Source organism: Lissotriton helveticus, chromosome 5_1 (genome assembly GCF_964261635.1).
Source record: "Lissotriton helveticus chromosome 5_1, aLisHel1.1, whole genome shotgun sequence".
NCBI lineage: Eukaryota > Metazoa > Chordata > Amphibia > Caudata > Salamandridae > Lissotriton > Lissotriton helveticus.
Window position 1 is genome coordinate 25,821,758 of NC_136065.1, and position 22,661 is coordinate 25,844,418.

The following is a 22,661-nucleotide window of genomic DNA, read 5'->3' on the forward strand; positions in this document are numbered from 1 at the left end:
TATGGTTGTCCTTGTTTGCTGCTGTCTCTCCATTTGCTCCTCTGTTTGTTGCAGTCCTATCTCTGGGTTCGCCTTTAGTCGTACCTGGCGGCTCATGTCATTTCCAGGGTTCATCGCTGGTTGTCCCTCAGTGCTCCTGTTTCTCCCAGGGTTGGTTTCTATTCGTCCATCTGTCTGGTTCCAAGCTTTGCTATTGGTTGCCCTTCCCTGCTGAATGTGCTCCCAGGGTTCCCCTTCGGTTGTCCTCGTTAGCCCCGCCCTCCTGCCCCAGGGTTCGCCACCGTTGGTTGTTCTCGTTGGCCCCGCCCTCTCCCAGGGCTCTCCTTCAGTTGACCTCGTTAGCCCCGCCCTCCTGTCCCAGGGTTCGCCGCCGTTGGTTGTCCTTTCCCTGCCGTCGGTTGTCATCGTTGGCCCCGCCCTCACCCCGGGTTGGCCCGCCCTTTCCCCCAGGGTTTGCCACCGTTGGTTGTCCTCGTTGGCCCCTCCCTCTCCCAGGGTATCCCATTCAGTTGTCCTCGTTTGCCCCGCCCTCCTGTCCCAGGGTTCGCCGCCGTTGGTTGTCCTCGTTGGCCCCGCCCTCTTCCCGGTTCGCCATTGGTTGCCCTCTCCCAGGGTTCCCCTCGGTTGCCCTCGGTGGCCCCGCCCCCTCCCAGGGTTCCCCTCGGTTGTCCCTGGTTGCTGGCTCCCTCCCAGGGTAGTGTTCCGGTCGGCCAGCAGCGGGGAGGCTGTGCTGCTGCACCGGGTTCTGCGGCCTGTCCTGAGCGCCCCGCCGGGAGAAGGTGAGGCCCCCCCGGGGGCGGGAGAGAGGGAGAGCCCGCGGGAGGGCCGGGGATTGGAAGGAGAGAGGCCCAGAGGGCGGGGAGGGAGACCGGGCGACGGGAGGAGGACAGGCCCCATGGAGGGGAGGCTGGGGCGCCAGATGGAGTGTAGAGGCTGGGGGCACAGGGGGAAGCGGCAGAGAGGGCAAGGGCACGGGGGACAAGAGCATGGGGCTGGAAGGAGAGAGAGGGGGGAACCTGAAGGAGAGGGGTGGGATGGACCAGAGGGGGGGGGAGGCTGGGGCGCCAGATGGAGTGTCGAGATTGGGAGTCGGGGGGTAGAGGAGAGGGGACTCCATAGTACAGAGGGGCCCAGGGCATGGGGCTGGAAGGACAGAGAGATGAATGGAGCAGGAGGAGGGAGCCTGAAGGGGAGGGGTGGGATGTACCGGAGGAGGGAAGGTAAACAGAGAGAGAAGGAGGAGTGAATGAAGGGGCACACACTGGAGGAGGGCAGGTACAGGCTGGAGAGGAGCAGGGGTATAGAGAAGGAGTGAATGAACATGCACACACTGGAGGAGGGCAGGTACAGGCTGGAGGGGAGCAGGGGTATAGAGAAGGAGTGAATGAAGGGCTCACACACTGGAGGAGGGCAGGTACAGGCTGGAGAGGAGCAGGGGTATAGAGAAGGAGTGAATGAAGGGGCACACACTGGAGGAGGGCAGGTACTGGCTGAAGAGAAGAGGAGAGGAGCAGGGGTATAGAGAAGGAGTGAATTAACATGAACACACTGGAGGAGGGCAGGTACAGGCTGGAGAGGAGCAGGGGTATAGAGAAGGAGTGAATGAAGGGGCTCACACAGTGGAGGAGGGCAGGTACAGGCTGGAGGGGAGCAGGGGTATAGCGAAGGAGTGAATGAAGGGGCACACACTGGAGGAGGGCAGGTACAGGCTGAAGAGAAGTGGAGAGGAGCAGGGGTATAGAGAAGGAGTGAATGAAGGGGCACACACTGGAGGAGGGCAGGTACAGGCTGGAGGGGAGCAGGGGTATAGAGAAGGAGTGAATGAAGGGGCACACACTGGAGGAGGGCAGGTACTGGCTGAAGAGAAGAGGAGAGGAGCAGGGGTATAGAGAAGGAGTGAATGAAGGGGCACACACTGGAGCAGGGCAGGTACAGGCTGAAGAGGAGAGGAGCAGGGGTATAGAGAAGGAGTGAATGAAGGGGCACACACTGGAGGAGGGCAGGTACAGGCAGGAGAGGAGCAGGGGTATAGAGAAGGAGTGAATGAAGGGGCACACACTGGAGGAGGGCAGGTACAGGCTGGAGAGGAGCAGGGGTATAGAGAAGGAGTGAATGAAGGGGCACACACTGGAGGAGGGCAGGTACTGGCTGAAGAGAAGAGGAGAGGAGCAGGGGTATAGAGAAGGAGTGAATTAACATGAACACACTGGAGGAGGGCAGGTACAGGCTGGAGGGGAGCAGGGGTATAGAGAAGGAGTGAATGAAGGGGCTCACACAGTGGAGGAGGGCAGGTACAGGCTGGAGAGGATCAGGGGGTATAGAGAAGGAGTGAATGAACATGCACACACTGGAGGAGGGCAGGTACAGGCTGGAGGGGAGCAGGGGTATAGAGAAGGAGTGAATGAAGAGGCACACACTGGAGCAGGGCAGGTACAGGCTGAAGAGGAGAGGAGCAGGGGTATAGAGAAGGAGTGAATGAAGGGGCTCACACAGTGGAGGAGGGCAGGTACAGGCTGGAGGGGAGCAGGGGTATAGAGAAGGAGTGAATGAAGGGGCACACACTGGAGGAGGGCAGGTACTGGCGGAAGAGAAGAGGAGAGGAGCAGGGGTATAGAGAAGGAGTGAATGAAGGGGCACACACTGAAGGAGGGCAGGTACAGGCTGAAGAGGAGAGGAGCAGGGGTATAGAGAAGGAGTGAATGAAGGGGCACACACTGGAGGAGGGCAGGTACTGGCTGAAGAGAAGAGGAGAGGAGCAGGGGTATAGAGAAGGAGTGAATGAAGGGGCACACACTGGAGCAGGGCAGGTACAGGCTGAAGAGGAGAGGAGCAGGGGTATAGAGAAGGAGTGAATGAAGGGGCACACACTGGAGGAGGGCAGGTACAGGCTGGAGGGGAGCAGGGGTATAGAGAAGGAGTGAATGAAGGGGCTCACACAGTGGAGGAGGGCAGGTACAGGCTGAAGAGGAGAGGAACAGGGGTATAGAGAAGGAGTGAATGAAGGGGCACACACTGGAGGAGGGCAGGTACAGGCTGAAGAGGAGAGGAACAGGGGTATAGAGAAGGAGTGAATGAAGGGGCTCACACAGTGGAGGAGGGTAGGTACAGGCTGGAGAGGAGCAGGGGGTATAGAGAAGGAGTGAATGAACGGACACACACTGGAGCAGGGCAGGTACAGGCTGAAGAGGAGAGGAGCAGGGGTATAGAGAAGGAGTGAATGAAGGGGCTCACACAGTGGAGAAGGGCAGGTACAGGCTGGAGAGGAGCAGGGGTATAGAGAAGGAGTGAATGAAGGGGCACACACTGGAGGAGGGCAGGTACAGGCTGGAGGGGAGCAGGGGTATAGAGAAGGAGTGAATGAACGGACACACACTGGAGCAGGGCAGGTACAGGCTGAAGAGGAGAGGAGCAGGGGTATAGAGAAGGAGTGAATGAAGGGGCACACACTGGAGGAGGGCAGGTACAGGCTGGAGGGGAGCAGGGGTATAGAGAAGGAGTGAATGAAGGGGCACACACTGGAGGAGGGCAGGTACTGGCTGAAGAGAAGAGGAGAGGAGCAGGGGTATAGAGAAGGAGTGAATGAAGGGGCACACACTGGAGGAGGGCAGGTACAGGCTGGAGGGGAGCAGGGGTATAGAGAAGGAGTGAATGAAGGGGCACACACTGGAGGAGGGCAGGTACTGGCTGAAGAGGAGAGGAGCAGGGGTATAGAGAAGGAGTGAATGAAGGGGCTCACACTGGAGGAGGGCAGGTACAGGCTGGAGAGGAGCAGGGGTATAGAGAAGGAGTGAATGAAGGGGCTCACACAGTGGAGGAGGGCAGGTACAGGCTGGAGGGGAGCAGGGGTATAGAGAAGGAGTGAATGAAGGGGCTCACACAGTGGAGGAGGGCAGGTACAGGCTGAAGGGGAGCAGGGGTATAGAGAAGGAGTGAATGAAGGGGCACACACTGGAGGAGGGCAGGTACAGGCTGGAGAGGAGCAGAGGGTATAGAGAAGGAGTGAATGAAGGGCTCACACAGTGGAGGAGGGCAGGTACAGGCTGGAGGGGAGCAGGGGTATAGAGAAGGAGTGAATGAAGGGGCACACACTGGAGGAGGGCAGGTACTGGCTGAAGAGAAGAGGAGAGGAGCAGGGGTATAGAGAAGGAGTGAATGAAGGGGCACACACTGGAGGAGGGCAGGTACAGGCTGAAGAGGAGAGGAGCAGGGGTATAGAGAAGGAGTGAATGAAGGGGCTCACACAGTGGAGGAGGGCAGGTACAGGCTGGAGAGGAGCAGGGGGTATAGAGAAGGAAGGGCAGCCAGGTACGGATGGGCAGCAACTGAGAGGAGGAGTCACAGAAGGAGACAAGGACATGAAGAGCTCAAGTAGAGGCGAGGATGCTGTTGAGGCAGGCACAGTACATGCAATGGAGGAAGAAGTCATGGGATTCACATTAAAGGGAGGGAATAATTTGGAAGGATGGGGCGGGAGTAGAAAGGAGTAAGGGATAGAGTGGGGAAAACAGTGGGAGAGGTAAACTGTAGACCGTAGGGTGAGATGAGGGGGTCGAGGGTCTCGGGTGGGCAGAACCAGGCATTCGTTGTAAATTCCCTTCTTTTCTTTCTCCTTCGCATGCGCACATCCATTCATGTCTGAATGAGCCCAGGCATGCGCCCTTGTTACCTGGGACCCTTGACACTCAGGAGTCCTCACCAGACCCCAACTCTACCATCATATCCTCTTCTATCTAGCGGCTCACACTCATCCTATCCCGTTTCAGGTTTCCCTGCCAGATAGTCTTATCTTGGTATGGATCAGAGGGAATACAAGGTGGTGTCTGTGATCGAAGGCGGCTAGGGCCAGTAGCCTTGGTGTTACCCTGGGTACAGGTTTGTGGTTCCTTCTTTTCAGGACATGGAAAGAATCCCAAGCAAGAGTAACTGTTAGTGGTGGAAAAGCGAAGTTAGCAAATCCAGAATGCTCGTAGTGGGACTTGAACCTCAGTATGGCTTTGACACACTTCGCTTTTGCTTTTTATCGCCCTTCTGTTAAATATTCCACCGTGTGACTCCATAAAACATTCTTTACAAACACTTCACTGGCTCCCTGTACATAAAACTGCTACCTTCAAGACTTTCTGCATCACTCAACATGCACTCCATCTTAGAGGCCCTTCAAACACACAACGTCAATTTTTCTGGTACATTTCTTTCCATACACTGATGTATCCCAAATCAATCTCAGTAGGCAAGGTGGCAGATCTTTCTCATACCTTGCTGCAGGAGCTTGACATCGCCTGTATTTGTCCATCACCAACCATTACGTAAATCAAAACCTGGCTCTTTCAAAATTAATTATATCCCTTGAAGTAGAGTATTTGCGGTCTTGCAAAATCAAGATCAATATATATATGCTTAAATCTTGCAGAATGCACTGCCTGCTTAGATGTTTGTGCTTTGCATCTTGAGTAGAAGCCTGCTCTTGTATTCACATGTAGCATGCGTTAGGTGGCATGTAGTACTCACAACTTTGTCATTACATCTAGAATGTCTTGCGACTGTTGACTCTGGCACAAAATTGCTAGAGAGTGGGCATTGGAAATCTGAAAACCAGGTTCACCAGTGAAAGGCACAGGGAATCTTACATCATTTTTGCCCATTGAGTGAAATAAAAGGAAACTCTGGTTTACCCAATGTCTTAGATGTTGGACAGCACATTGGTGGGTGAAGGAGAATTGTTATTGTTTCTTGGACTGCTGTGTGGAAGGGAGATGTTATGTTATCAAATTCTAAATCGCACAAATACCCATAGGTGTCTCGGCACTATCGACTGGAAGGATAAGCAGAGAGCTGGATGCTTATTGTTTAAAGAGCCAAGTTGTTGTGAAATGTTTTTGAACCTCTTTCTCCGTCCATTGGAGGATGGATCAGGCTTTGATGGTTTTGTTAGAGATGTGTCTGAGAGAGACTTCTTCAGTCCTGCACTGTGTAGGAGAATCTTCCATGATGGAAGAGAACACATCCACCCTTCATAGGGGGCTCCAGCCCCATCAGTGTAATACATGGGGATAATGCACTTGAGGGAAAGACGTGTTAAAGGTTGAGTGAGTTGGAGGAATGGGATATTAATGTTGCCAGAAACCTTCCCTCACAGTTACTTCATTCACCAGCTCTATCTTTTCAACCTCTGCCTCCTATTCTGAAACCTTAAAATCCACCTTCCTCTTTTCCCCCTTCCTATCATAGCCTTTCCTCTCATCCCCCTTTCAGTCTCTTCTCTCCCCCTTTTATATCGCCACTTCCCAACTTCGCCCTCCCCTTCCTTATTGCTATACTTGCCCGTACTTCTCTCACTACTCTTTCCTTGTTACAACTTGACCTTTCTCTGTTAGCCTTATTTTTTTCAGCATCCCTCCCTCTGTAGTCCCCACTTGCAGAACCCCCCTCTCCACTTCTCACCCCTCACCCTTCCTCATTCTCCCCTTTATCACACCTCATTATCACTGCTCTTATCTGTGAGCCTGTTTTATTTGCCTTGCCACCCACTCCCTCCACCTTACACCTATCACTCCCCGCAGTTAGTATTCCTCTCCTTTTATTTACTCTTTTCACTCACCATGCTTTCTTTTTGCCTCCTAATTCACTCTTGGTTCTTGTTTCCCCCCCCCTCCTCCCATTGCGGTCTCCACTTCTGTTAGTTCTCCCTTTGACTCTTATGTTTTTTTGTTTACCCCTTTACACAGTTCTACTTCTGGGCTGCCATGGAGTCACAGACCAGAACCATCCACATTCAGTTTCCACACTACAGCGCGGTCCTCCTTGAGAGTCTCAATCGGCACCGACTGGAGGGGAAGTTCTGCGACATCAGTGTGCATGTGCAGGGCCGCGTCTTCCAGGCACACAAAACCGTGCTCGCAGCCTCCTCACCGTACTTCCATGACAAGCTGCTCCTCAATGACACCAACTGCATCGTGCTACCCGGCGCCATCGAGCCTGAAGCCTTCGAAAACCTCCTGCAGCTCATCTACTCAGGTCGGCTACGGGTGAATGTGGAGGCTTTGCCCAGCCACCTTCTGGTGGCCAGTGGCCTCCAAATGTGGCAGGTGGTTGACCGCTGCTCCGAGATCCTGAAGGAGAGGGAGGGCGTCTCCGGCCCAAAGTGGTCCAGCAGGGCCAGTGAGAGCCAGTCTCCCAGCAGTAGCAATTACTTGGCCCAGCGGGACGAGGGTGATAGTGGTACCGCAGACGTGCCGCACCAGAGGGAAGACTCTGCATCTGCCCAGCAATCTGATGATTGTCAGGATGATGATGTCATAAAAATCCAGGTATCTAATGAAGATGATGATGATGACGACGATGAAGATGATGAAGAACAGCCCCAGGTCCCCAGCAGGTCAATAGACAAGTCTGGAAAAATTATCCTGGAGGAAGCCGAGGGGAGTAATGTGGCGAGCTGCTCCTACAAAGAATCTTCATCCAGGGTGGAGCAGGAATGCTTTTCTTCTAAGGACTCAAAGGTCTTCTACATCAAGCAGGAACGCTTTGAGCAGGATGAAGGCTTCACTTTCCCTGGTCATGAGGCAAACCTTCTGAAATCTCTGAGCCATGGCCGTGCCCATGGCATGTCAGAGCTACAGAGCATCTGTTCATCGGACTTTCAGTCGGGCAGTGAGGTGAGCTATCTAGTTCCCTATGATGGGCACCTAAGCTACATGGGGAAAATGTCCAATCAGGTAGGGTTCCCTCAGCTAACACCCAAGCCAGTGGACCTCCATGGGAATGAAATCATCGCTCACACCGTTCATGGGCAAGTGATCCATGCCCCCGTCAAGATCATGGCTGCGCCCGATGGCAAAAAGTTTGGTTGTCTTTGTGGGAAACGCTTTGCTGTAAAGCCCAAGCGAGATCGGCACATCATGTTGACCTTCAGCCTCCGGCCTTTTGGCTGTTCTGTTTGCAACAAGAAGTTCAAACTGAAACACCATCTGACGGAGCACATGAAAACCCACGATGGTACCCTGTATGCATGCGAAGACTGTGGGCGCAAGTTCCGAGTGCAGAGCTGCTTCCTGAAGCACAAGGAGATGTGCAAGGGACAAGGCTGGTCGACAGCCTGCTGGTCTTACAAGTAAAACCATGCTGGCACTGCTGGGATTTGAGATGTGAGCGTGCGCACACACTACAACGAGCCAGAGGTGGTCTCGCTGCCTCTGCTCCTGGTTCGTTACTCCCTGTGAAACAGGTTCTCAGGGGCTCATTGCAGCTCTGCCCTGTAGGTTCTGGCCATAGTTCAGTATTTCTGGATCTGCATGACTTTAGAGATGGCCAGGCAATGGGGGGTGGGAAGGGGTGCACATTTCGCAGCGAGAGAGAGAGAGGAGGGTGTATGGCATAGTGCGGTGAATTGAAAGCATAGGAGAGGTGAGAAGGCTCTTTACCGAAGGAAAGGTCTTGGGACATAGGAGCAAAGCCGAAAGCTATGCCGATACTTCAGAGTTTGAACTCTTGTAAATAATTTAGATTTTTCACAGCCTGCTGGGCAGAAAATCTGGATTTTATTAAGGACACTGAGGCTAATAACAAGAGGAGGCAGCCTGAAAGGAGCGCAGGAAAATGTGGAAATGTAAACCTTTAGAGGTAATCTTAAACAGAGAGTCTGTATGATTGTTGTAAGAGCCTGGTAGAGAATAGAATCTATATTGTGGGAGCTCAGAGGTGGCATCGCCATCATGAAAATGTTACAGTATAGGTGATGGAGAAAGGAGCAGAGAGTGAGACACTATGTGGAGGCATCAGGAGATGTGGGGTAGAGGGATCCAGCCCTGGGAAAAGATTTAAATGGTCAGCTCGAGATATATTGTGATAGCGGGGACTAGAGAGCGGTTATGGGACAAAGTCATCGGCATTAGAGAGCTGTCGTACACAGCAAGAGAGAAACATTTTTTGAGGCGTATGATACAGAAAGAAACTGTGCCCTGTGTTCAGGGATATGTGTCTGGACGGCAAAGACACATGAAAAGCACTTTGTATTTAGTTGACATGTTTGTGGAAGTCTGCTTGCATTTTCTTCCCATATTGACTGGCCCTGTTGCTCTTTAAAAGAAATGCGTATGTAGCACTTGTCACTGTTGAAGGTTGTGCCTGTTCTTGGCAGAGGTTGCGTCTCTCTTTTATGTGTATGTTCTAGGCCCAGCGAGGTGGGTCTCTCCGGACTTGTAGTGTAACTGCAGCCTCTCCTAGTGTTGTGTTTGGACATGGGTTCTAGGACTGGAGCTCACTGGGTTGGAGTCCTGCCGTAGGCACAAGTACTTGAAGACTGTAGTGAGTTTGTGGTCTAATCGCCCCAACAATAACTCTTTTCCAAACCAGTGTCCCACTTGGAATTATCCCAGCACCACTGACCTGTGGCCTATGTACCCAGTCAGTGTCTGCGCGTTTTTTGTTTCATGTCTGGCTCAAAATATTTATTTATGTATTTATTTGTCAAGCTGATAGTGCTGGCCAACCCCAGAGGGTAGGGCACTATTTACGTGATAGCAAAGGCAGCATTCACCTTCCATTGCATAAAAAAAATATTTTACCTACGAAAAAAAAAAATTTTACCTACGAAAAAAAAAAATTTTTACCTACGAAAAAAAAAATCCAGCCACAGGTGTTACAGGTCAAGCGACTGCCTAAATAAGTAGGGACCGAACTCTTCCTGAGTCATCTGTATTACTCCAGCCTCTGCTTCCAACCCTCGGAGCTGGGCCTACCGAATTGTTACATAACATTCAGTGATTCTTGGTTCACTGCAGCTGACCTGCGCTGGTGAGATCTGATTGCAGAAATCTTTCAGCCAGAAATTCCTACATTTTAATGCTTGACTGTGTGCAACTCTCTTCCTTAACAAAAATTGGGCGTCTCACTAAATGAACACAGGATACAGTAGGGAAGGGACAGGCCAGGCAGGTAGACTTGGGAAAAGCTGTAGATTACTTCAGTTGGTAGCAGTGTGGAAAGCTTTAATCCAGGTATCAAACATCTCACAGTCTCATGGAGGCAGGAAGAGGTGAAGCCAGCAGGGCAAAGCCAGAAGAAAGCTGCCTGGTGCTGCCCTCGCCATCCCCTTCAAACAGGTGCAGAGCTTAAAGAGATCAGGGAATCTGAGAAAAAGGCTCTACGCACAGAAGGTACGTTGAGGAAGGGACTCCTGGGAGTGTATACTCCAGGAAATGTAGCATATAAACATCACCAAGTTGTAAAAGAGAAAACACCAATTCAGCTCTGAATTAAATCGATTTATGAATGGCAATTAACCCCATCTCCCTCATGGAGCACCCGCAGCATCATACCGTTGGGCCTCCGCCTCCTTTCGTGAGCTTTGTCTTTATCAGAGCATGCATAGCTCCGTCACCACCAGTGGTTTTCCTCTGGGCCCTTGGCTCTTGAAAATGTTATTCAATGTCTGTGTCCACCCGATAGCCATGGAAATTGCCTAGTTTTGAGTATTATGCAGATCTCGGGTCAGAATTATGTTAAGATTCAGTTATATGCCTGGAGAGTCAGACATGTGACTGAGTCAGGCTGGCCCCAGTGCTGACAGTGAGTGACTAAAATGAACCGGCTACTAGTTAATGCTGATAAATGAAAAAATGGTAGCCAGGGGGCTAGGACTTCTATTGGCCCCAGATCTATTTGTGTGACATGAGTAACTTCCAAAGTCCATCAGGAATAGACCCTAGATGAACCCACATCACCCCCTACCCCAGGGAACTCCACTGGCTTCCTGTACAGAAGAGATGCCAGTTCACGCTCCTGACCCATGCATACAAGGCCTTACACAACCGCATACCCACCTTGAACCACCGCCTGATCTTTCATGAGCCCACCAGACACCCCATGTCCCTTTCTCTAACCCTTGACCCTCGCATCTGATGGGTGACAAGAAGCGCTCTACAAATCTACATATTGACTGATTAAAGTGCTAAGAAACTGGGTCACATGCTGAACACTAATCAAATGAGCCTCCTGCTGTCTCTAAACTAGGCCTGGGCAACATTTAAATCACGCAGGTGTAATTTGCATTATTTCGTGAATGTTGCATTTTGCGTGTCACATGAAATTCCCAAGAATCTGGCACTTCACATAACTACATGCAATTTGCTGTAAAATGTACTGCAAACACATAGGAACCACAAAACGCAAGCCGCTTTTTTTCGTAATGCTCTTGTTTAAATGTGTTTCTTATCCTAAAGTGATACAAGGACACATTTGCACTAAAATATAGTTTAAAATGTTGGATTTGCATGATGTGTAATTACGCAAAAGAAAATTATGCAAACTTCACACATCCATGATCTACACCCTGATTCTTTTGATCAAGGTCCTATTTATCTTCACTCTAAAGAGAGCTATGGTGAACTTGACAATCGTGTTGTTAGGGGTTGTATTATGGGTGCAAATTGTATTTCCTTTTCCCATGATATCTTAAGTGACAGCAACATATTCAAAGTCAGTCTCTGTCGTTGTCACTAGATTCTGAGCCCGGCTCATTGGCATAGGCCAACGCTTTAAATTCAAGTCCCGGTGTGCAAGACCCAGTGTGCACTCGATACCTCATTCACACTGCAGGATTGGTCTAATCGTGGTACGTTATCGGTTTATCCTCCTGTCTCAGCCTGACCTCAGCTATTGTAGGATGGTCGGCTTCCTATGATTCTGCCGCCTTAGGTTATCAGCGGTAGATCCTTCTTGGTCGCAGCCACCATCTTGTGGGAAGTTAGTTGCAGTTCTGTGTTCACTGCTCTTCCGCAAACTACAAAAACAGGTCTCGTGCCCCAATAATTCCCTGTGTGTCTCTTTTTGAGTGTTGTGGTTTAAGCTGTAGGACTGCAAGTGCACCATAGTGCTTGGTACAGTGTATCACTGTTCCAGGACCGTTACAAGTATGGGGTGACCCAGACAAGTCTGTGGACCTGGGTAACGTTCGATATAGAAAAACAGTGGTCCTCAAACCAATTATTTACACGAGTGAAGGAATTCCTAATATTTCCTTAGTTAGGAGCTAAAATCAAGTTGGCGCTCCTTGTGGACACAATTATTCCAAGGACAGCAAAGGTCGTAGACAAGTTGGCGTCTAAGAGGAGAGTGCCAGGGAGACGTCTGAGTTAGTGTGTGACAGAAGAGAAATGCTCCTCGAATTGAATAGTGTGGCATGTTACTAGCAGAGACAGCACAAGAGATGTCGCTAAGCTGAGGTAATGTCAGACAGGAGAGATCAGAAGGCTAGACGTCAGCCCACAGCGGCAGCAAGTTATTGCTGACAGACCTGAATTTCAGGTTTGGTTTTATAAACCAATTTGCTAATCATATAACTTTACAATAAGAATACAATTCAATCTGGTTCCATGCCCGTATTCATCTTAGTTTAATATCAACAGCGGTTATGTTATACAGTTTTCACAAGTCTCACATTCAGAGGAGCATCAACTGAATTTGAGAGCAATAATTTCTGTGCTATTTAGAAATATTCATCATCGGGTATGTTTCCCTATCTTTCCTAAAATACTACCAAGAAGCAGCTTCTAGAAGGGAAAATCATGAGACTGAAGGGACGACTCTGAATACCCTAAGTATGGGTTGATGTAGCTAAAGATTGTACTTTGTAAAGGGGACATAGGAGTTGGCCCGACTACCTTACTCCGTGGGATTAAGGCAGTGCTGGTATTGTCAGTGTGCCAGGCAGAGGGAAAACTCTGTGTTCGGCTATTAGAAAGCTTTTAGATTGACAGCAAAAGCACCAAGAGAGGCGGGAATTTAAAGCTGGCAGACCTATTTGCCTCGGATCAGGCTGCTGATTGATGTGCATTCTGGACTTCGCCCCCGCCTTTACCAATCATTATTGAGGACAATCTCACCATCTACAATCCTCAAAAGACCACATACATGGTCCAGGGATGCATTTCTGAAGCTGGCCCACATCTCTGCCTGGGAATTATTCACTACAGTCCAAGCCATCATTCATAAGAGGTGAGAGAACCACCTTCTGAAAAAGATTTTGAGAAAACATAGGACAGAGAGCTTACCTGTTATGGAGTCAATTGAAATAACCTTTATACGCCACCACACTCGGCTCCCCCACATTCCATGTGTTGGTAAAAGGCGCTAAAGGTCAGTTCCATTCTACCAACGTACTAATAATGTCCTCTACAGGAGAGCTGAGAAGCTGTGCTCTGCAGATAAGAAGATAAGTGTCCTAAGGTACTACGTGGGGCATTATTTTTTGTTAATTATAGTATTTAATTTGGTACTCTAGTAAAGCACTTTAACCATCTTGTGGTGGCCTCGGAGCACTTACTGGAATGGGCGGCGGAGAGTTGCTTCAAGGTGCGCTTGGATGAACCTGGTGATGGGGGAACCAGGCGATTCACTGATAAGGAAGGAGAACATGTGAAGATGGCTGTCATGGAATATGACCTTCCCCCAATCCCCACCCCAAAGCGATCACAAAGCCTTCAAGAAACTAGAGTCCTCCAAGCAAACCAGTCTTAGGCATCTTTGATTCAAGTGTCTTCATACTCTAGAGTGCAGTTTGTTTCAGTGAAACTCCAAACCAACCTTTAATATTGAATGAGTCTGGTCAAACGGCGCTTCGCAAAGCTGTGCAAAAAACGCCGTGTGTCTTGTAGCCTCACCATGCAAGTGTTTGTTCACCCACATGCAGAAAGCTGAAGCACTTTACTTTTCTCTTTACAACTTTTTCCCAGCAAAATAGAAAGATATTTGCATCAAATTGGAAAGAGAAAATGTATGCATTGGCCTGGTTTGATGACTTGTGATTTTCGATGACCACAGAAGAGATTGGGGAACAACATACTGATAGATCTTTGTAAAAAAGAGACATGAAGTCCGGAAAGCATGGTAAGACATTTTTTGGACGAAGAAAGCTTCATGGTTAGCACAAAAAGTTTCAGGGAGAAAAGTTGTGATCTCAAATGACAGAAAACACAACAACCTGAGAAGGTTGTTATAGATAGAACTAGTACGGTGATCAACCAGACGGACACCACAACTGCACTGCTTTTTTGGGCATTATGTCTTGCTCGCTATCGCTGATCTGCACAGTACCTCCAATTAAATGTTTTAATCTAATCCAAGATTGTAATAGGATAGACCTTTTGCACACAGGGCCCTTCAGCTCCCGCGTTTGTCCTGTCACCTGATAGCTATTCTCACAGTGAGTTAGTTCTTCAGAGGGATTGGGAGCTGTAAGGCTCTATCATTCTTATTGAATGCTCAAAAACAAATTGATAAGGCACCTACTCAAGCAGATGTTGATCTGACAGTTATTTAGGATATTTCCCCTTAGAATCTGGTGGTAGCCGGGTCAGCATAACTGAGGGAGTTTGCTAGTTTAGTAGAAAATGCTGAGTACATGTCTCCAAAATACTTGCAGTCTTTGGTGCTTCATTGGTGACCGGCTTTACCCCTTCCAAATAGTCCTGAGTGTGTCCTGCATACATATTCTGCAGGTACTGCATTTGAAAGACCCATTCGTGTGGAGATTTGATGTTAGCAGCTAAGTGATTCCGTTATTTATAACATGTCGTAATTTTAGGAACTGGAACCGACTGGAACAGATTCCAATGACTTAAGGACTCCAGGAGATCTGTGAACTGGTCAGAATCTGCCTGATGAGAGGAACACAGAACACAGGAGACCTTGGATGACTGAGTGCACGTGTGTACTGTTCACTGCTGCCCAGCACACTCTTGGATGACTGAGTGCACGTGTGTACTGTTCACTGCTGCCCAGGACACTCTTGGATGACTGAGTGCACGTGTGTACTGTTCACTGCTGCCCAGCACACTCTTGGATGACTGCGTGCACGTGTGAACTGTTCACTGCTGCCCAGGACACTCTTGGATGACTGAGTGCACGTCTGTACTGTTCACTGCTGCACAGCACACTCTTGGATGACTGCGTGCACGTGTGTACTGTTCACTGCTGCCCAGCACACTCTTGGATGACTGAGTGCACGTGTGTACTGTTCACTGCTGCCCAGGACACTCCTGGCCCTGCTGTAAGATACGGCTCTGAACCAATAGAACAGTTGTTAACGTTTTCTCAAAGACCGAGCAGAGATAATCCGATCAGATCCATCAGGGAAGAGTTCTTGATCGTGGGCCTGTGCAAGAAGGTACTACCACTTGTAGCATTAAGATGATAGGAAGGCACTTTAAAGAGGGTTTTTATATTTACTCGGTATACTTTGCATGGGTTGGTAGAGTTTTAATATTCGGGCACCAAGTCGTGCAGAAAGGTAGAAGTCCAGCACAACATTAAACCGAGTATGACCCAACAGAGTGAAGAGCCACAGAGACTTACATGGCAGTGATGCATTATCTCATATAGGGCCATATGTATGAACGCCTTTCCCCATAGACACAGAATCGGTAAAACCCTTTGATGCACCTGGCCTGTAGTTTTCTAACATCTGCAAGAATATATGCACGTCTAGGCAGGAGGTTTTACTGTTCTCTAGTCTGAAAAAGCTGTAATCGACAATACAAAATCTGTCACCATACTGATTTTGTTGTTCTACTAATTTGAAGTTAGAGGGAAGTGGTCTCCAGTAATCCGTTGAATACGTTCAAACATTGAACTTCTGTCTAGGGCTGACTCTAATTCACCTCACGCGGTTCATTGCCAGTTGTATTAAAATCTCACATGTCTTCCCAGATAGTTGTTGAAATGTAGTTCATGGTAAGAAAAACTCAGTTGAACTACTATTGTTAGAAACTTGTCACTGACTGAGAAGCCTTCAAGTCCTAGTAGCTGTTTGAGAAATACTGTGCTGTCCAGGCACCGGCCTGTTGGATATAGAAGGAAAGATGCAGGTTTTATCGCTGGCCGTTGGTGCTTCGTAGCATTGCGTAGAGTAGGGTGCCAGGAAGGAGAGATTTGATGGATTAGTTTGCAGAAGTGCATTCAAACCCTGTGAAAGATTAGAGGATTCTAAGGATGGCTTCTTTCTTTGAAAACTTTGAATATATATGCTGTTTGTGGATAAAGTACATGTATCCTGTACAGTGTGCAGATTCTGCCTGGTTTCTAAGGTGATGTTCAGAAATGGACTAACCAGGTTTTCGAACAGATACTTAATTTCACCTATATCTTTCCACGTGCAGCTCAGAACATCACAAGTTGTGTTTACACCATTTCAAATACAGCACAGAATGTCACTAGTTTGCTGCACACTTTTACTCAGAATGTCTTCGATTTTTTGGGACCCTTTTGCTTGAACAAGAAAGAATTGCATTGATTGTGGGGTGATTTGAGTGTGATATTCAAGGACTCGCACTTTAGCAGAAAAGAAAGATGTAAACAAAGCTTTTGTCTTTCCAGAAAGCTCTTGCAGTTTGGAGTATGCCTCTTTAATTGTCAACAAGAGGCTAGAGTGTTCAATCTGTGGTGTCTGAGGCACAACTTACTGTACCTTCTATTGTTTGGTTCAATACCTGGTTCGTAGAGCCCACTGTCCTACCTGAAACCCCTTTAACTCCACGTGTGATGTATACTGCTCCTTATACAACTAAGAGAAAAGTAGACATTCATTGGCTTCTGAACAGGCAAGAAAAGGCTATAAATCGGCTTAAGGTTTAAACGCCAGGAAGGGTTCCTCCTCAGGGAGTGTTAGGCAGGCCTACAGGGGCAGCAAAGTAGTGCCGTGGTCCTCATCACAAATTAAACAAATAGGATGAAAAAAAAATCAAAGGTATATTTTGTAAATTTCAAAATCAATGTAGGTCAGTTGAGAGCATATGTGGCTGGATAGAGGTTGGGTTTACATGTTAACGAGTGTGTTGATGGAGGACGCAAGTAAATAACCAAATAATAATTATTCTTTTACTGTTATTAGGGTAAGACTTCATAAAAACGATGTATTTTGTAGCTGGAATGACGTCAGCCTGATTTGGTTAATAAGGACTAGGATCTTTCTATGTTAGAGCATCTGTGTTAAGGCGGGTTTGGCTCTAGGAGTTCAGAAGAGATAGTGCTTCCCTGGGGACGCCTCTTGTAGCCACTGCAGATTTGATTCTCTATTTTGGAAAAAGGTCTCAAGCATTCAATGTATATCTCAGAGTTTCCTTCGATTCTGGGGATCTCTCGCATGTTAACACGTAACCAAATGTCATAATTACATGATAAAATGTTATTGAAAAATATAAGCTACCATGAATCCTTGTGAATGTGTTTCAATGACTCTAAACTCAATGAAAGCTCAAAACTTTGAGACCGATAATGTAAAAGAATTAACGCAGCTTTCTTTGGTCGTCCAAACTGTTCCCAGACGTTGGCTATCTGGAGTGTGCACGCGCTGTTCCGTTATGTTCCATGTTATGCACACTGAGGACAGTTACTCGACCCTGGATGTTGTGTTACCGTTGGAATATGGAGAACAGTTGGATCATGATTGTTAAGGAGGAGGCTGCACAATTATCAATTAAAACTGTTCCCCTGACCCCAGTGTGTGTCCAGTTCTTGCAGTCTGTGATGAGGAGACCTCTGAATCCACAGATGGTCCTCCTCATTACCAATTCTCTGTGCTTCAGAAGGACCAGCCCAGCTACAGAGGATATCTGAAGGCTCACTACAGCGACAGACAAGATTAACATTTTGTAGGCTCAGTTCAGTACCGATGAATGCTGAAGAATCCGTTTGGAACTCTGTACTTGGGAGCAGCCCCCCCTGCAGGTGTGGATTGTAACTACACTAGTTCACCAGCTCCCCACTTGTTGCAGCCCTGATAGAGCACATTCATTGTTGTGGCAACACCCCAGGAATGCTTTAGACTGCAGGGCATCTTAAGGAGTCCCATGCCTGAGCTCTAGCATGATGCTTTCTCCTACATGGTTTTCTGCTTAGGCCATATATGTTTGTGTGTATGTGTGCGTGCAGGGAGAAGATGTGCCTTTGCAGAGCAGCAAGTGTGCATTGATAAGGGAGTGCAGGGTCTGGGGAGTCCTGGAAGAGTGGGAAAGAACTGTGTTGCTTAGTGTTTCTCGAGTTTATTTTAATTCGCATAGTGACTTAAAATCATTGCAATAAATAACAACATATTAAAAACATTCAAAATACTATATTACACTTTTGGTAAGATAACATCTTTCTCAGGTATTAGAATAAAAGTTCTCTCATTTACTGGATCCAATAGGAGTTACTTAAAAAGAGATTGTGGTTGTAATGCTAAGATAAACCATAAATAGCTGTATTTCAAAGAGGCCGATACTGATATACCGAGGGGATCTGATTAAAAGCGGCTGTTTACGAGGTAGGAGCCATAAACCCGTACCTGGCTTGGGTTTAGGACCCATGTGCAAGAAGTGCGGAGGTTATGGAAGTGCTGTGCGTGAAGTGCGGGAGATCAAACATTGCCATATACAAAAAGACAGGCCGTAGTCTTAGACAGGACTGCTTCGCCTGGAGTAATGGCTGGTGGCCCTCGCCTAATGTCCCCAGTGTCACGCAGAAGAGCATAGTCTTCTCAGCATTTTGTGTCTTGGGCAGTTTCTTGCATGCCAATGCGGGGAATTTTACCAGTTGACAGATCAGCTGTGGTTCGTCAGCAGCAAAGCAGGCCGTTGCGGCTTATCTTCGTGATCGAATCCCTCTCTGGTTAAATGGAGCTTTAAGAATTTGTCTTCTTTCCTCCAGCAGTTCTTCATAGGTGCATAGCAGGTGCAGTAAGTCCTCAGTGTCCTTGCCACCGGTCTTTGGTGTCGATACTCTCAACCAGTGGGGAAGATGAGATATTCAGGGTAACAGCCCAAGGCGATATTTAAAAAATTGCTCCTTGATGGACCTCGGGAAGCGTATGCTCAGGTATTTCTGGGGTGCTGCGACAGTGTAAGTGTTTATTGACAACCAAGCCTGTGCTTTAGCTGAGAATGCTGCCATGTATTCTACCAAAGAGAGAAGCGCAATAGATTTCCACGCAGTTTTTTTGAACAACGCGTAGGTGGTTGGAGTTTCCCACAGCTGGATCAGCCTGGTCCTGGCCAGGGATTCCATCAGACATGCTCTAGTAGGTGAAGAAGTCCGCCTGCTAGAGCTCCTGCCATAGGTAGTGATTACGAATGTAGGGAGCTGCTTTCCTGATTGTGCCCATGAGGTTAATAAAAGCTCTGCGCCTCGCATGGGACTGATTCTGGAGACCGAACTCCAGCCTGATTTGTGCTGGGGTAAGCTGAAGATGATCCTACAAGCCTTTACCTGGGTACTTTTTAGGATTTGGCATCCCTGCATCAATGAAGCTCGCTGACGTATGTTATTGTTAGCAGCAGCTTGGCGAGCGTTACCCCAAGAAGTGGGAAAAATAATGACCTGTTTCATATTAGACTCTTTAGCGACTCTGCGAGTGCCAGACCTGTCCATTCCATTGTGTCCCTTTGTCACACCTAAGTTTTTTAAGTCTCTTGTTGACTAAATTTGTGTCTTTGCCCAGAGCCATGCCCGGGAGTTTTTCCTTTTGCTGCAAATCGTCATGGTGTATGTTTTGTCAAAGTTGATGGTCCGTCCATTTTTGACTTGTGTGTTGTAAAGAAGCCGCTGTAGACCTGCCTTTGTATGACTGAGTAGGACTACGTCGTTGTGTACATGAAACTTGACAGCACCAGGCCCTCTAACCTTGGGGCGTGGGAGTTGCAGGTGTTAAGTGTCTGGGTCAGTTGTATGTTGGAATTCGCCTCAAGAGATGCGTTCCAGCATCACCTGTACCCATGTTTTTGTATGAAGGGTGATCAGCAAGACCAGGAGAGTCCCGGGCATCCCCCATTGTGCCAGTTTGCATCAGAGCCTGGTCCTGTCCACATGATCGACGCTACCTTGTAATCGATGAAGCATAGATGAAGTGGCTGTTTTGAGGCTCTCGCCTGATCTGTGAGCAGTAATATGGCCATGATGTTAATTGTCTTGCCTGAGATTTTTGAAAACCCATGTTCAATTTAGTGGTATTATTTCTTTCATTTGCCCACTTCAGCAGTTCCTCCAGAAACGTCACTGCTAAGTATTTTGCCTCATTGTCAATGAGAGTAATTCGGCGATAGTTCTTTAGCATGGTCTTGTTCCTGTTTTTAGGTCGAGCATTCAAGACCTGTTGTAACTTCTCTTGTGTGCTTAATGCCATCCCCCTGCTTTTGATTTGTCTGTTTCACTGTCTTCTTTCTTGCTAGTCATCAGTCATGTCTCTTTGTCCCTCCTTTTGAGGTCTCGCCTGAGCCAGTGCGCATGCACTGCTCTGCGAGGCTTTTTGTAAGGGCTTCCAACTGGGACCACACGCTATTGGCCTTTGCATGCATCTTTCTAAGAAAGACAGCACGCAATTGGGCAAATGCGGGTGCATGTCCCACCTTTGCCTGGAATAGTAGCAGCCACGGCCTACGGCTTGCGGTTACGCGCAGCCTGCCACACAGCGCCATCTGTTTCCAATTATTGCGCTTGCGTTCATTGTAAACAGATGGCTGTCGGGCTGGCTGGCTGGGGCGCAGGCCCCGTGTGCACACTTCTTGTATGCTAATTAGCCCACCGTCTGACTCGTCTTTCTAGCTTGTGACTATGGTGTTGATGCTGCTACAAAGGTGACAATGGGGCTTGTTCACCAGGTGCTTGTGACTGTTAAAAGCTCTGAAGTGAAGACATTTCAAGTGCTGTCATTAGTCAAGACAAATGTTTTGTTTTTATGAGTTGACTGTTCGACCAATGTACCTGGGCCACTTCCTCATGTAATGTGTGGTTTCTTTCCTGTGTGGATTTAATAGCTTTTTTGGGAGGTGATTATCAAAATGTATGTTTTGTCTACATTGATAGTGTTTTCTTCCCGTCGTCTAGAATTGGGACTTTGCTTAATGCTGAAGTGCTGTACAAAGGAACTATCGACCATTTGTGTTTAGATTAAATTGGTCTACAGTTGTAGTGCATACAGTATGTTATTTACTTTTTGTCGGGCAGTGTTGCTGCAAGCCGTTTTTTTGCTCACTGCAAGAAATTGAAGCTGCATTTGCATACATTAAAAAAATATATTTTGCAGTTTGTAATTGCAAAAGTCTCTGCCGGTTGCAAGCCAAGGTTTTTTTGCCAACACCTGGCCGAATCTAACACCAGCAGTACTATTGTCTCAAACCCTTTAGCTAGAGGGAGTGAAGTATGTTAAGGCGGTAGTCGTCTTCCTTACCTTCTCTGTTTGGGTGGTGTATGTGGTAGAAAGTTACTAAAAGGCCTGTAGGATCTTCCTGTTGTGATTCTCTCCAGCATATCAGATATGGGGAAGGAGCGGGTAGAGGTAGATATGGATAATTGGCCCCAGCAGGATGTTAGGAATTAGCTTTTGTAGTACTTACGAAGCTTCGGCTTACCCTCCAAAGCAAGCTAATAGCTGTATATAATATCATGTAATGATCTTGCTGCTGGACTTGTGATTTTACAAATAAATGCAAGTATGTTTACAAATGAGAACTGAGATCAAGAAGTGTGTATAAATGGAAGAGAGATCAGAAACGCAACCCAGCAGTTCAGTGAGGTATGGAGGGAAGGGATGTAGTCTCAGATTGTACAGCATTCGAAGAAGTGGTTTATTAGCTCTTTCCCTAATAGCATCAGCAAAGGGACAAGTCTAACTTGCGAGGGGAGGTTGCTCCAGAGTCTGTAACTATGCGGAGAATACCTATTGGTAAGGTCATTCTTACAGTCTTTTGGGTTTCCTGCAGCTGCCAGGAATGCACTCCCATTAGTGCTGATGCCACATAAATGGCAGATTTTACAGGCATGGATATCTAAAGTTATTTAGTTGCATACCTGATCACGCAGCAGGATTTGAAGTGGGAAAGAGAACCGGTGCAGTTCTCTCAATGTAGGAAGATGTGCTTAAACTTTCTTTAGTAGGTGATTAGTCGTGTCTGCTTACAGAATGGCTTTGATTGGTGTCTCTTGGAGGCAAATAAGTAGTGTTTTGCCTAAGAGGAGGTCTTCCAGCATAGTCTGAAGGTTTAAGGGAGGAAGAGATACATTTTTGGAATGATTGCCCAAATTGAAGTTATAAAGAGTGGGAATTGAGGAGCACTCAAAAACATATAATAACCACAATGTAATCTGAATTTAATCCAAAGGTGCTACTCTACAGATTTGTGTTTGGCTGTCACAAACTGGGGCTATACTCATAAGGGAAAGCAGGAAAACCTGCTTGTAGAGTGCACTGTTCCTAAAGGGGAAAGAAACCCTTTCCCAATGTTACAACAACATATTACTAGTAATCAATACTATACACAAATGTTCACATACACATTTAGTGTTTTATTCTAGCATATCTATATGACATGTCTATATTCTTTCAAAATGTCTTTTTGTACAAGCAATAAATGAAAATTGGTCTTTTCACAGTTCATAAGTTGAAGACCATATGTTTTGCTGACTCGTCTCTTGGTCGGATGTGGAAACAGGATTATTAATCACTCATAAAACTGTTGATGCAATTTTCACACGACATGGTGCCCAATGCATTTCGGGACCAGGAGGTACCCTTCATCAGGGGCAAATCCTAAAATATATACAAACAGTCGATCAATGTCAGGTTAAGGTGCTGAATAATATCACAGAAGTTAACAATCAAATGGTAGTTCACTGACACTACAGGGGGAACAGAG

At 47.6% G+C, this 22,661-nt stretch overlaps 1 protein-coding gene across 1 annotated transcript; it reads left to right on the plus strand.

Annotated features, from left to right (window-relative positions):
- Positions 1-697: 697 nt before the first annotated feature.
- LOC144754094 (zinc finger and BTB domain-containing protein 9-like) lies at positions 698-22,411 on the plus strand. The gene is made up of 2 exons (XM_078641661.1): positions 698-779; positions 6,726-22,411. Exon 2 carries the CDS (start codon positions 6,744-6,746, stop codon positions 8,112-8,114), a length of 1,371 nt encoding a protein of 456 aa, XP_078497787.1. The 5' UTR covers positions 698-779; positions 6,726-6,743; the 3' UTR covers positions 8,115-22,411.
- Positions 22,412-22,661: the final 250 nt, after the last annotated feature.